Consider the following 13,219-nt stretch of genomic DNA (forward strand, 5'->3'; position numbering starts at 1 on the left):
AACTGCATCTGCAAAAGATATATATATATAACAAATAATATTAAACTAGTCTTTCATGAAGCATCTCTTACCTGTCTATGAAACTGAGAAGTTTCTTTGCTGAAATGCTGTTTTAAAAAGAAATCACCACTGAATCTTTTTTCTATAAAAACATGTTTGTGGGAGTGCCTATAACAATCAGACCAGTCAGCTCTGCTGAGGGGATGTTGGGCATGTATGAATTTGCCCAACAAAAATGATTTACTGAAATTTGAAAACAGCAGGACGATGGTATAATTCACGTAGTCTTAAGGTAGCAGTAGTTCATTTGGTAGAGATGAATAAGCTTTAATGGGAGACAATTGCAGCCAACTAAAAAGATGAACTCTGATTAAGTGAGACAACAAAACAAAGTATTCACCAACACAGTTTATCCAGCTTTATCAGACGGTTTTATTAAAATCAACATGACAATAATAACAATACTAATTGTCATTCTTGTTTTGAGGCAGAAAGGCATAAACAATAGGTCAGCTGGAGCATACAAAAAAGAAAAGTCACATTTCCTTCATGAAAGATTCATGTGTTCATAAGACACATTTACATCTGTAATTTATTTTGATGAGATGCATTAAACATTCATTGGATAATTATGTAGGGCAGGGGTGTGCTCCACCCTTAAATATGATTGGAGCCTCCTGATCCAGTGTTTGCATTGAAAATGAAACAAAATAAAATAATAATTCAAATAAAAACAATAATGGTGTTTTTTAGCACAACAAAATTGTGTTGTATTATCCATGCAAAACAATGTCATGACCGAACCATGGACCCGAACCCAAATGCACAGGTCTACAGACTAAAGTTTCAAAATAAAGTTTTATTGAACAAAATAAAAATCACTCTTTACAGAGGCTAAACTACGAATAAGGAAACAAACAGAAAATCACTCTTACGAGACTATACTAAGAAAACAAACTGAAAATCACTCTAGAAAACAAAGTAACAAAGCAACAAGACCTGACAATGAAATGGACAATGCGCTGGTTCTCTGACATGGGACAAGATGAACTGGCACAAAACAAAGGGAGACACAGACTATATATACACAGGTAAGGGAAAAGGTGGAAACAGTCAGGGCGGTGACAGGTAATCCTAAAGGCCGGAAAACAGGGAGAAAGTAAAACTGGGAACAATGGACTCGGACAGGAAGTGGAACCAAAATAAAACAGGAAATCACAAGACAACATAGACACGAGACAGAATTAAATTAATTAACAATTTTTTTCTGGACATGACAAACAATACAATACAAAAATATTTTTAGGCTCTTATGCAGTACCACGTTTCATCCAATACTGCCTGTATTGGACACAGATTATACTTCAATGCAATAATAATATAAAACAGCACATTTTCACCAAAGTAGTAGTTTCTTTTCACTACAGTATCGGTTAAAAACATGCACTTCTTCTCTTTCTCATGTTGGTTAATATAGAGGCAGCTGAGGAGGTCACACCCTTTGATGTTCAAATGTCCACACTATTTTCTACATTTGCTGGATCCATGTATGTGTATGGGACCTCCAGACTTTTGTTTCTGGCATTGATGACTGCACTTAACACTTGAAGCTCTCCTTGAAAAGCCTTTATCAGCTTGCAGGGAACCTCCTCACTGAAATGGTCCTCTGGGAACTGGCCGAGAGCCACCTGATGAGATCAATGAACATTAAAAAAGTTTAGCAAACAGACTATTGGCAACATAGTGTATAGTTTCAGTGGCTCTGTTAGGGTGTTCTTGTTCTAATTACATATAAACCTACTCTACACAACTTTAACATGGACATTTATGACATCTTGGGCACTTACAGAGTCAGAGGACTCACGGCTGAGAAGCCACATGGTGGACATTCCCCGAACTGTTGCATTGACATCAGGGAACGTCTCCAGCATCGTAGCCTCACTTGTTGTTCCCTTTGTGGTTGGTGGAGGAAGTTGCAGGGAGATGGGAGTGTTGGGCATCCAGCCACCATAGTCATACTGCAATGAAGGAATGATTGACAGATCAAACATTTTCACTTTTTAACAAGTGGACGTATTTCTGTGGAATTTAGATTGGCACAAAAAAGGTACAGACATTAAAGGTCTCCAGAGGATGAATCCTAAAACTTTTTGAATCCCCTGACTCTTCCTCTGGCCCCATAATGGGGAGACATTTTTGGTTTCCAGAGAAATATCTTGAGAACTTGTGTCAGCTGGATTGCCATTAAAATTGGTTAAGGCATTTAAATTGACTTAAGGATGAACTCTTTGGTGATTCGCTGACCTTTCATCCTGCACATCAAAATGTTATTTGTCCAATACTTTGGTTTGTGTCTTAATACCTGCAATGACATTCCCATTAGCCTCAGCTGTACTTTGTGTGTGGTAAACTGACATTGTGGTCTTAGTAAACTTTATACCTGCTAAAAATCAGCATGTTTACATTGTAATTTTGAGAATGTTTCTTGAGCATTTGTTGCATTTAGCTCAAAACATCACAGTAGTAAAATATCGTGGGTCTGTTAGCATGGCTGTAGAGTTAAAAAAAAAACCCTCATCAACCCATTCTACAAAAATAGCCACATTATAATTGATCATCCTGGTAAATTAGAAGGCCTCACCTGTCCGGTGTTCACAGCTGAGTGCTGTGCTGAGCCAGTGAAGATCACCATGGTGACAAACTTGACCAACTCAGCCACGGTGGTAAAACTCTGAGGAATTCCTGAGAATTAAAGAGAAAGTTTTTGCATTCTGATCATACAATGGTAAATAAATGTGCAACATTAAAATTGATTTATTCTTTAAAGGCTACCTGTGCTTGCTTGGGAAAGGAATCCATGTTCGAAAATGTCAGAAATCCACTTCTGCAGTTCAGAATCTTTCTGGACCTCAACGTCACTCTTGTAGTAGAACCTGAGCACATCCTGCACAAACCTGTGAGAAATGTGGATATGTTCTGTAAGATGCATTTTCAACTTAACTGTAGTAACATACTCTTTTTTGATACAACTCATTGGCCATCTCTTTAGAATGATCAATTCTGTACTGTTAAAGAATTTGGTAAACGACATGGCAGATCATACAACTTTAAAGGACACTGTTATTATAATTAAACGAGAAGCTCGATACAGTCATGTTTGTGTGTTAACCATGGGGCTACAACCAGGTGGCAATAGACCGTTCGCAGAGCTCCTCCCCCGAATGTCCCTTATCCAATCCTACCTTAGCAACCGTTATTAAAAGAAGAAGGTCCGACAAGCTTTGAGCTCTATGCAACAAGATGAAACGGTCTGACTCTGTCATTTTTTTCCCTTTTCAAAAAACTCAAAAAGCAAGAGGAACGTTGCTGGCTGTGGATGTAACAGTGTGAGAGACCCCACCCACAACTTTATATCTCCAAGATCAACAGACACACAAATGTCTGCTTCAAGGTAAGCTGCTAGCTAGCAAACATGAGCTAACTAATGATTGTCTAGCTATGTTAGATGAGATAACCCAAACTGGATGGGTCAACTAGTATTTTTACCACGACGAATGCAGAACTTGTCCAACAAACTTATGTTAATGCCCTGTAATGTAATATTTTAATCTTTGTTGCATTTTGTGAATGGGCAGCCTACCTCTTGAAAGTATTACTCTAAAAACACTCATTAACACAGCGCCGGTCCGCTCCATGGCTGCTGACGGTCCTGGAAGCTTGACGGCCATGGCAACAGTAACTAAGGGTGCAAGCTTTTGCAAATGGTCAATTAACTCAACTTAACTTAATTTCACATAAAGACTGGAAATAGGTGGAAACAGTTAGCCTGGCTTGCATCAATTCAAATATAAGCCGACCAGCGCCTCTAATATTGACTTAAAATTGCACATTTTATTTATTTTGTTTAAACCATGCACAAACAGAAGTGTAAAAACAAGTTATGGTTTTTCTGGGAGTTACATGCTGCAACTCCTTCTCTGTAAATAATCTGTAAAAAAAGAAGTTAGAAGTTTAGTGACATCTTCCTGCCCTTATCAAATAGCAGGAATAATAAGCTTTTAGTTGTAGCTCCGTACTTACCCACACAAACATGAGAGTGGTATCGATCTTCTTATCTAACTCTGGGCAAGGAAAAGAATATTCTCTGTTGAAATATTCCTTTTATTTAAGCCCATTACTGATGTCTTATGAGGATGTTTGGCATCTTGTAATCAGTAGTGGCAAAACCAAAACTAAATTCAACAGAAAAGGACTAAATAATAGATTTGTAACAAAATCATTGATCAGTCTGAATATTATGCATGGTTCCTGTTGTGAAGTAGGATGGCCTGGCATCATATACCAGAGAGTGAAACACTATGGAATGAAATGTATTCTTTAATTATACATTTGTTACCTCAGGTTGCTTTCCTCCAAATGGAAAAATCTCATTAACACAGATCTGTTGCCTTTGTGCTGGCCAGCTCATCTGTCTTATTCTCATTTACATCATTAGTTGTATGTAATTCAGTTTGCTTGGTTTCTAACAAACTACATGAGTTATGTTTAACAACTTTTCCTGCTGCAAATGGAAATGAAAAGCAAATCCTTCCCTGAAATCAAAATTAAACCCTCATCTGACTCACACACTGTGTAAAGCATGTTTTTCACGCTAAATACATTCTAACTAGCCTTAATATGCTTTAAGGCTTGTGATGTATAGCATGGCAAATACACAGAATGCAAAATAGAAACTGACGATTCTACCTGTAGATGATATCCCAAAGCCTGAGTCCATCATCTCTGTAGTAGAAGTTCGGCACATCCTCCAGCCCACGCTCAACAATGTTTTCTGGTATGCAGAGAGAGCTGTAGGTCACTGAAGACAGAGATCTCTGCAGGAGTGTGATCATACCCTCTCCACCAGAGGCTGCAAACTAGAGAATAGTAAAAAATAAATGTAAGGAATAAAGTGAAAGACAAATCCTGTGCATGATATTCCAAAACATGTTGTTTAGGTCTTTAGTTGGTCATTTGGTACCTTAGCGAAAGCTCCAGTCTCAGATATCAGACGAACTCGAGCTAAATAGTTGATCTGCAGAGTGTAGCGAGTGTGAGGTACGAGGAGCTGAGGGAGAGTTGGAACTCAGTCAGTAATAGTATTATAGGTAACAAAGTCAGAAATAAAATCAACAAATTGGGAAAAAAACACCTTATAAAAACTATAACTTCAGTAAGTTCAGTGTTCTCCCTTCAGTTACCTTGTACAGTGGGTGCACCATGGGCAGGTTGCGCAGCAGCGACACTGCAAACACCTCAGCAAGCAGATGAGTGCGCAGCAGGTGAACGTTGAGTTGATGCTCGTTGAAATCTGCACTTCTCACAAAAATCTTGGCCAGCAGCCAGTCGTACTCAGAATCAGTAGGCAAGAAGATGGGATTGTCATCTGCTGGAGTCTGCTTCAGCTGCAGGAGAAGGAAGGGGGATGTGGTTCATTCAATCTATTCAATCCATTACCAGTGCTAGTCATTACCGCTGTCTGTCTGTCTGTCTGTCTGTCTGTCTATCTATCTATCTATCTATCTATCTATCTATCTATCTATATTATGCCTCACAGCAAGAGGGTTGCCGGATCAACTCCGGCTCTTCTGTGTGGAGTTTGCATGTTCCCACTGGCTTCCTCCCACAGTCCAAAAACATGCACTCATGTTTGATTGGTGACTCTAAATTGCCCGTAGATGTGAATGAAAGTGATAGTCTGGCGACTTGTGCAGGGTGAACCCGCCTCTCGCCAATGTCAGCTGGGATCGGCTCCAGCCCCCGCGACCCAAGTTTTTACGGAGACCCTTTTTCCTGAGGGTAAAGGAACTGGCACAACTCAGAAAGTATAGGGGCCTTAGGCAAATCAATTCGGTCTCCTGCCCTAACTCATGTGGCCAATTACCATCTACAAGATCACTCTATCTCATACCAACCGGAGGATTGAGGCTTGAATGTTGAAGTGGCTTGCAGGCACTTTGTAACCAGGTTCACTGCAAGGCTCCTGAGGTAAGTAGGAGTAAAATGCTATCCAATGGAGGCCAATGGAGCAGTCACAAGAAGCAGAAGAGATGCCGTCTTGGCTGCCAAATGACCAATCAGAGGCTTACTAACACCTTGACTAAGGGTGTCTTGGGATAAAAGGCCAAAAAACCCAATGAGGTTGCGGTACACAGTCCGAATAGTAGCAGCATCACTGGGTGGCCCCGAGAACAACCCCAGGGAAACACCAGTCATTGTAACACACAGTCCTACTAAGTTATAGTGGCCCCGCTTAGTTGGGGGGAACTTTTTTACATGGCTGAGGAAATTAACTGCCTTCCTGGCAGAGATAATTCATAGTTGCCATCTACATAATAGCCACAGTGACTGCACAAAACCCAGTATCTTACTAAAAAAACACTTTCATCAAGGTGGATGCTTCCTGTCGCAGAGGAATCTTCATTTTTATGGTTTGAATGATAGATGCTTTGATCAATACTCTAACTTACATCTTCGGCGTATGAGCTAACAGTGCTAATCTCACCTGAATAGCAACTGGCATCAGCTTATCGTCAGGTGTTTTGTGGAGCAGGACAAGAGGAGCCATCAAGTACTGCTTCTTCCCATTGATGGTGTTTGCTTTCAGTCCATCCAAATGCTTGTAGTCACACAGGAAGATGTTTCCTTTCTGTTTTAGTGAGGATGAGAAATAATTTGACTCCCATGAACATAATACATGTAGTAAGTAAACATGCCATGTGGTAAAACGTTGTAATACTAAGACTAATCAAGGTTAAGACAATCACCTCCATTTCATCTGCCAAGCTACTCTGACCATGGAGGAAGACCATCTCATCAGTGACAGGGAAGTTATCGGGCAGAGCTGAACAGCGTCGGATCATCATGGGGTTGACTCCGTTTAGAAACTGGTAGCCAAAAAATGCATCTTCCTTCCAATGGTCCTCAACATATTCTGGAAAAAGAAGCCAATCAAATATTTAGTATTCAGTAAAATGTACCAGTTTACGTCAGGGAATATGGCTGAATGTACTATTACGCAACGACCATGTCAGTACCTGATATGTCAGTCCGTTTGTAGCTGAACACCTGATCGATAGAATCAATATCAGACCAGATCTCCTTGGAATCAGCCAGTCCTTTCAGTTTCAGCTCAGCCAGCCTAGAAAATAAAAACAGAATAACGTTATGATACAATAAATCACTTTAATTTGCAGGTACATAGTTACATAGATAGACAGATATCTGAGAGAATTTGAGGCCCTTACGCAGTGAGAGCAGTAAAGCGAAACTCGGTGGCCTTGGTGAAGGAGAAGCGGACCTCGGAGGGCAGAGAAAGAGGATCATCTGCCTTCATGATGTGAGGTATTCCCTCAGCATACACATCCCAGCTGCGAATGAGAGAGAGGAGCAGAGTGTTGAGGAACTATGGACATTTTATATTCGGTGTGAATTAGTATACATGGATAATATACTTAAAATACACTTCAAAATATACTCTGCAACTTATATTATAGTATAATAGATTGGAGAAAAAAAACCCTGGGAGGTGTAACAATGTGATATGGTGACTAATTTATCATTGTACATCATGAATATATATATAGAAAAAAGGATGTTTGGAATGATGATAGTTTTTGGGTTATTAAGTTAAAATGTCTCACCGATAGTCTTTCTCTCGCTGGATCAGCTCCTGCTCTCGATTGTACCTGCCAAGATGATGGTCGTCTTCAAAGACTCTCAGAGCTTACAGGAGAACCAAACAAGGTTGTTTGTGATGTATACAGTATGTTGGCATGGAACGACTCTAACTCTTTCTTTTTATGTCTTCTGTGGTCAGTGAACAGTAAACAAGATGTCAGACAAGCTAATTTCCACAAACCTGTTCCCTCTCTGAAGCGGTGCACCTCGCTGTCAGAGATCCAGCGGTAGATGGGGAAGCTGTAGGTGTTTCCCTCAGGGGATTTCACTTCCACCTTGGCAGGGAACCAATCGTCTTCTGGGAACAGTGGAATACGCTTTTTGTTTATCTCTATCAGGACCAGCTTTCCAATTGAGGCAGGGCAGGACACGGTAAAACTAGACTCCTGGAGTAATGACAGAGAGTTTGAAACTACATTCATTTAGCTGACACTTTTAATCCAAAGTGATTTAGATTTAAAGGAACACATCAACATGTGGGTATACATAAGAGTATCTGTTGCAAGAAAAAATAAGTGAATCCTTTGAAATTACCTAGTTTTCTGCATTAATTTGTCATAAAAATGTGATCTGATCTGGATCTGGAAGTCCCAAGTATAGATGAAACACAACATGCTTAACCCTCCAGCCATAACAATTATCATATTTCATGTTTTTATTGAACACATCCATAAAGTATTCATAGTCACTGTGGAAAAAAGTGAACTAGGGCTGCAACAACGAATCAATAAAATCGATAAAATTCAATTATTAAAAGTGTTGGCAACATATTTCATTATCAATTTGTTGTGTTGTATAAGTTATAATAACTTTTAATCCTTACTTCTGCTAACTTCTGCAATGTGCTGAATTGGCATGATTGTAACGCCGCTATGAAATGTCAGCTAAGGTTGCGACCACAATTTTGAGTTAGCATTGATACGCTAATGGCTACTCTTGTAGCTGTATCAAGCAGTGCCGCTAGCATCAGATAGCCGCTAGCATCAGTTAGCCGCCAGCATCAGTTAGCCGCTAGCTTTCGCTAATGACCGAATTTCACAACAAAGAAATAAGAGTTCCTTGTTGTGAACCCCAACTTAAAGATATAAGTAACAACAACTCACAAACTTGTTTTTGAGCAGACAACTGGCTTCCTTTGTTGTGCTAACTTACATTATTGCCCTAAATGTCAATAATTTATATTTCCAAGTTTTACCAACTTAAATCACCGTTTTAGGCTAAAAAATACAAGTTGGCTTTTTTGCAGCGTGTGAGTGTAGTGTAGAGAACAACTTCTAACGTTCAAACAAATCCTGTTGAGTTTTTTGCACTGCCAGTTCTGTTTTTGGAATAAAGGGTTGGAAATTAATGCTTTTTTGTATTAAAAAAAAAAAAATCCTATTCATTGATTAATCGAAAAAATAATCGACAGATTAATCGATTATTAAAATAATCGTTAGTTTCAGCCCTTAAGTGAGGCCTTGATTGAATAACTGGTCGAGCCTCCTTTGGCCACAATTACCTCAACCAAACACTTCTGACAGCTGCTGATCAGACCTGCACAACGTTCAGGAGGAATTTTGGACCATGTGAATGGCTGTCTTCAGGTCATTCCACAGCATCTCTATTGGATTGAGGTCTGAACTCTGACTGGGACACTCCAAAAGGTAGATTTTGTTTTTTTGAAGTCATTCTGTCGCAGATTTACTTTGATGTTTTAGATCATTGTCCTGCTGCATCAGCCAACTTCTTCTGATCTTCAGCTGGCAGACAGTCACCCTAACATTAACCTGTAGGATTCCTTGATAAAATTGGGAATTCATTTTCCCCTCTGTGATAGCAAGTGGTCAGGCCCTCAGGCAGCAAAGCAGCCCCAAATCATGATGCTCCCTCTATCATACTTCACTGTTGGGATGGTGTTCTCATGTTGGTATGCAGGGCCCTTTTTACACCATAAGTGGTGCTCTGTGTTTTTCATGAACAATTCAGCCTTTGTTTTGTGGACTGACGAAACATTTTCCCAGTAGTGTTGTGAAGTGTCATGGTGCCATTTGGCAAACTTCAGGCTTGCAGTGATGTTTCCTTGTAAATCAGCGATGACTCCTTGGTGTCCTGCCACCAGACCTGTTCAGTCTAGTGTATTCGGTAGATTTACGACTATAAGTTAACCAGTTCAACTCTGGAGTTTTTTTTTTTTTTTTTTTACCTCTCTGAGCTTTCTGCATTGTGCCTTTGGAGTGAACATGGCTGGGCACCCACTTCTAGGGAGAGTCGCCACAGTACTATATGGTCTCTTTGTGGACCATTTGTCTAACTGTGGACTGGTGAATACCTGAAGACTCTGAGATTACTTTGTAACCCCTTCCAGTCAGATGCAAATCAACAATTCTTGATCGCAGGTCTTCGGTGAGATCTCTTTTTTTGCGACGCATGGTTCACATGAGCAGATGCTTCTTGTGAATAGCACATTCAAAAAGTAAAAAAAAAAAAAAAAAATTAAAAAAGTGTTTTTTACAGGTCAAAGTACTCTACACCTCACTTAAATCTAATTTCATTTTTTGGGACTCCAATTTTGCTAACTCCTGACTCAATTAGCTCTTAATGGAGTCATTATCCAAAGGGTTCACTTACTTTTTCAAACCAGTATTATTAATGTTTCATGGATATTTTAAATAAAAACATGACATATTATAATAGTTTGCAAGGTATTAGCACTCTGTGTTTGTCTATACTTGGGACTTAGATGCAGATCAGATCACATTTTATGAACAATGAATGCAGAAAACTAGATCATTTCAAAGGGTTCACATGCTTTTTCTTGCTCTCTTGTACTGTAGCTAAAATCTAAAAAGCTGTGAAATAAGACAACGCAGGTAGTTTCAGACTTACTGATCCTGTGATGAAGGCTAAAGGCCCCTTGAAGCCAAAGAGCCACGTTCGTTCGCTCTCCCCATCCGAGCCCACCAGCTTAATGAAGACATTGTTAAAGGTGGTGGCACCAGCGAGATATCCAGTGGTCACGGTCACTTCATAATCCAACATTTTCACTCTGGAAAGCAGAAGAACCCTGTCATGGAGAGAATAGTGCAGATACTGGTACGGCAAAAAAAGATATAACATCCAATCTTACATTTGCCATTTAAATAAAATGATCTCTCCTACCTGTTAATAAAACCAAAAAGTTTCTTGGATGAACTGCTCTTTTAGTAAAGGTAATTTCCACTGATCCCTCTTTTTATACACACCCGTTCATGGGAGTGTCTGTCGTAATCTTAAAAACTCATCTTGGAATGTGGAATGTGGGACGTTTACCACTGCACGTCTCAAGGCAGTGTAATTCTGGATGAACCAGGTTTTTGAAAAACACACACAATACATTCACTTCCACAGTTTATCCTGATGATTTTATTATAAACAAATGTAACAATATCGTAAACAATTTATATGACATACACACACAGTAGATTACACAATAGGAGCAATAAAATTACAGGTAAACAAGGTAAATGCAAATAGTTAGTTATGAAATCACCAAATGCGCAAATCATGGTATTATTCTAACACATACATACTCAGAACTGTTGGGCTGCATTAGAGCAGACAGGTGTACCTAATAAAGTGGTTCCTGCGTATATAACACAGTTCCCGAGATAAACTGGCTCAGAACAGACAGGCTGACATACATCAAGATATTTATATTGGTCACAGACAGCTCAATTTATCAGTGCAAAGCTACTACACATAGCAGATGTTCTAGAAAAAAAACTGATTCAATCATTCTTGTTTTGAGACAGAAAATAATAAAATAATTGCCCTGTAAGTATATTTAGTGAGGAATTGTTTCAATGCAGCTTTTTCAGTTTGCACAGTTTAATAAAATGTGTAAATTTGTTTCTGTGTTTCCACATCAGCTCAAAAGACAAAATACAGTTTTTCCACTTGTCCCTTTTGTTCGTGTGAAGCTCAGGTCTGGGGTCAGATCTGAGGGGAGGGGACAGTCAGGAGTCCAGTGGGCTTCAGCTTGTTGATGCCTCCATCCAGGATACAAACCCGTTGGAAATTTACTTTGACCAGGTGTGCTGCAAACTGTGAAGATAAAAAAAAAAAACATTGGAAAGTTATTTATCCTCCCTCTAGGAATTGCTTAACCTCACACTACTCCTACATCATTATGTGTTTTCCCATTTGATTCTCATTGAACGGACCAGTACGGGCCTGCCCCACCTTCTAGTAGGCAGTGTTTAAGGAAGCTATCAATTACCTCACACTAGAAGAAGTTGAACTACAGTAACCTACATTAGGGAGAAATGTAGTCTGGTCAACTACTTAGAAAAAGTATATATATATATATTCAATTCAATTCAACTTTATTTATAGAGCGCATTTCATGCACAAGGCAGACTCAATGTGCTTCACAATGTATACACATAATTACAGCAAAAAACAACAACAACAACAACAAAAAACACAGAAAAAATAAACAAAAATCGATTACAAATTAATTGAAGAGTGCAGGTAGACAAGCTATTCCATATTCACCACATATACACTTACTTACTCACACATGTGCACCCACTCCCACAACCACACATGCACACAATTCAACCAAATGCTGTAGAGAAAAGATAGGTTTTTAATCTGTTTTTAAAAATGGCTACTGATGTGGCAAGTTTAACTGTGTCAGGCAGGGTGTTCCACTTTCGCGGGGCATAAATACTAAAAGCTGCTTCTCCTTCTTTGGATCTGGTGTGAGGGATGAGTAAGTTGCCACTGCCTGTTGACCGAAGTGTTCTTGCTGGGGTGTAGGTGATGAGCATATCTCTGATGTACTGAGGTATATATATATATATATATATATATATATATATATTGGAAGTCACTGTTAACATCTCCTCAGTTAAAAGTAGAGGTCTCCTAATGGTGTTCTTCCTCTATTTGGTATATATATGTCTTAATAATTAAAAATTAAGTAACCAGTGGTAGGCATTGGTGAGTGAGCGTAGGGTGTGTGTGTGTTGTGTGTGTGTGTGTGTGTGTGTGTGTGTGTGTGTGTGTGTGTGTGTGTGTGTGTGTGTGTGTGTGTGTGTGTGTGTGTTGTTGGGGGGTATTTGCCATGAATTTAATTACCAAAAATAATGCTGCTATCTGTTGCTGCCAGATTCAACAGCACTACTGGGCTCCACCTTTGATGATTTTCATGTTTTTACTTTAATTGCCCTTTGCTCATGTTTATTCTCAAAGGGGTTCAATTACAGTAGGAAAGCAATGGTAAATACAAACAATAATACAAAATAATAATAGAAAAAATCCTTTTATGGCCCAATTTATAGTTTCAGTAGTTTAACTACACAAAAATGTCAAAGAGGTTAACCAACTAAAAGTTCACTATATTAATGTGTTGTTGGTGGAAGTGGCATTATGGAGTGTGAAAGCAAAGGGGGAAGCAAAGAAAACACAATGTCAAGCACAAAAACTTGCTCTTGGGGTGGGGGGTCAAACAAACCCAGGACTTTGATGCAGG

General features: G+C 39.2%; 2 protein-coding genes across 5 annotated transcripts in view; both read right to left on the bottom strand.

Annotated features, from left to right (window-relative positions):
* Positions 1-408: 408 nt before the first annotated feature.
* On the bottom strand, positions 409-10,964 carry LOC131977958 (polyunsaturated fatty acid lipoxygenase ALOX15B-like). The gene is made up of 14 exons (XM_059341447.1): positions 10,588-10,964; positions 7,901-8,105; positions 7,683-7,764; positions 7,287-7,409; positions 7,077-7,180; positions 6,807-6,973; positions 6,545-6,688; positions 5,241-5,444; positions 5,021-5,107; positions 4,747-4,916; positions 2,833-2,954; positions 2,642-2,742; positions 1,848-2,018; positions 409-1,688 (listed from the first exon to the last, which is right to left on the bottom strand). The coding sequence occupies exons 1-14, from the start codon at positions 10,816-10,818 to the stop codon at positions 1,509-1,511; spliced, it is 2,091 nt and encodes a 696-aa protein (XP_059197430.1). The 5' UTR covers positions 10,819-10,964; the 3' UTR covers positions 409-1,508.
* A 680-nt stretch (positions 10,965-11,644) lies between these two features.
* Positions 11,645-13,219, bottom strand: part of tbck (TBC1 domain containing kinase) — a 122,912-nt gene continuing 121,337 nt past the window's right edge. For all 4 annotated transcript variants that reach the window (XM_059341381.1, XM_059341399.1, XM_059341390.1 and 1 more), the window contains one exon: positions 11,645-11,784. In XM_059341381.1, coding sequence (XP_059197364.1) covers positions 11,674-11,784 — 111 coding nt within the window. In that variant the 3' untranslated portion in view covers positions 11,645-11,673. The remainder of the gene's footprint in view (positions 11,785-13,219) is intronic.

This window comes from Centropristis striata, chromosome 1, assembly GCF_030273125.1.
Source record: "Centropristis striata isolate RG_2023a ecotype Rhode Island chromosome 1, C.striata_1.0, whole genome shotgun sequence".
Taxonomy (NCBI): domain Eukaryota; kingdom Metazoa; phylum Chordata; class Actinopteri; order Perciformes; family Serranidae; genus Centropristis; species Centropristis striata.

What these genes read in the sequence shown, in the direction of transcription:
- LOC131977958 (XM_059341447.1), bottom strand. Translation starts at nt 10,818, where the DNA reads ATGTTATATCTTTTTTTGCCGTACCAGTATCTGCACTATTCTCTCCAT. An exon ending in GCTTGGCAGATGAAATGGAG is followed by an intron (nt 6,689 to 6,806) that starts GTGATTGTCTTA and finishes TCACTAAAACAG; the next exon opens with AAAGGAAACATCTTCCTGTG. An exon ending in AGACTGGAGCTTTCGCTAAG is followed by an intron (nt 4,917 to 5,020) that starts GTACCAAATGAC and finishes ACTATTCTCTAG; the next exon opens with TTTGCAGCCTCTGGTGGAGA.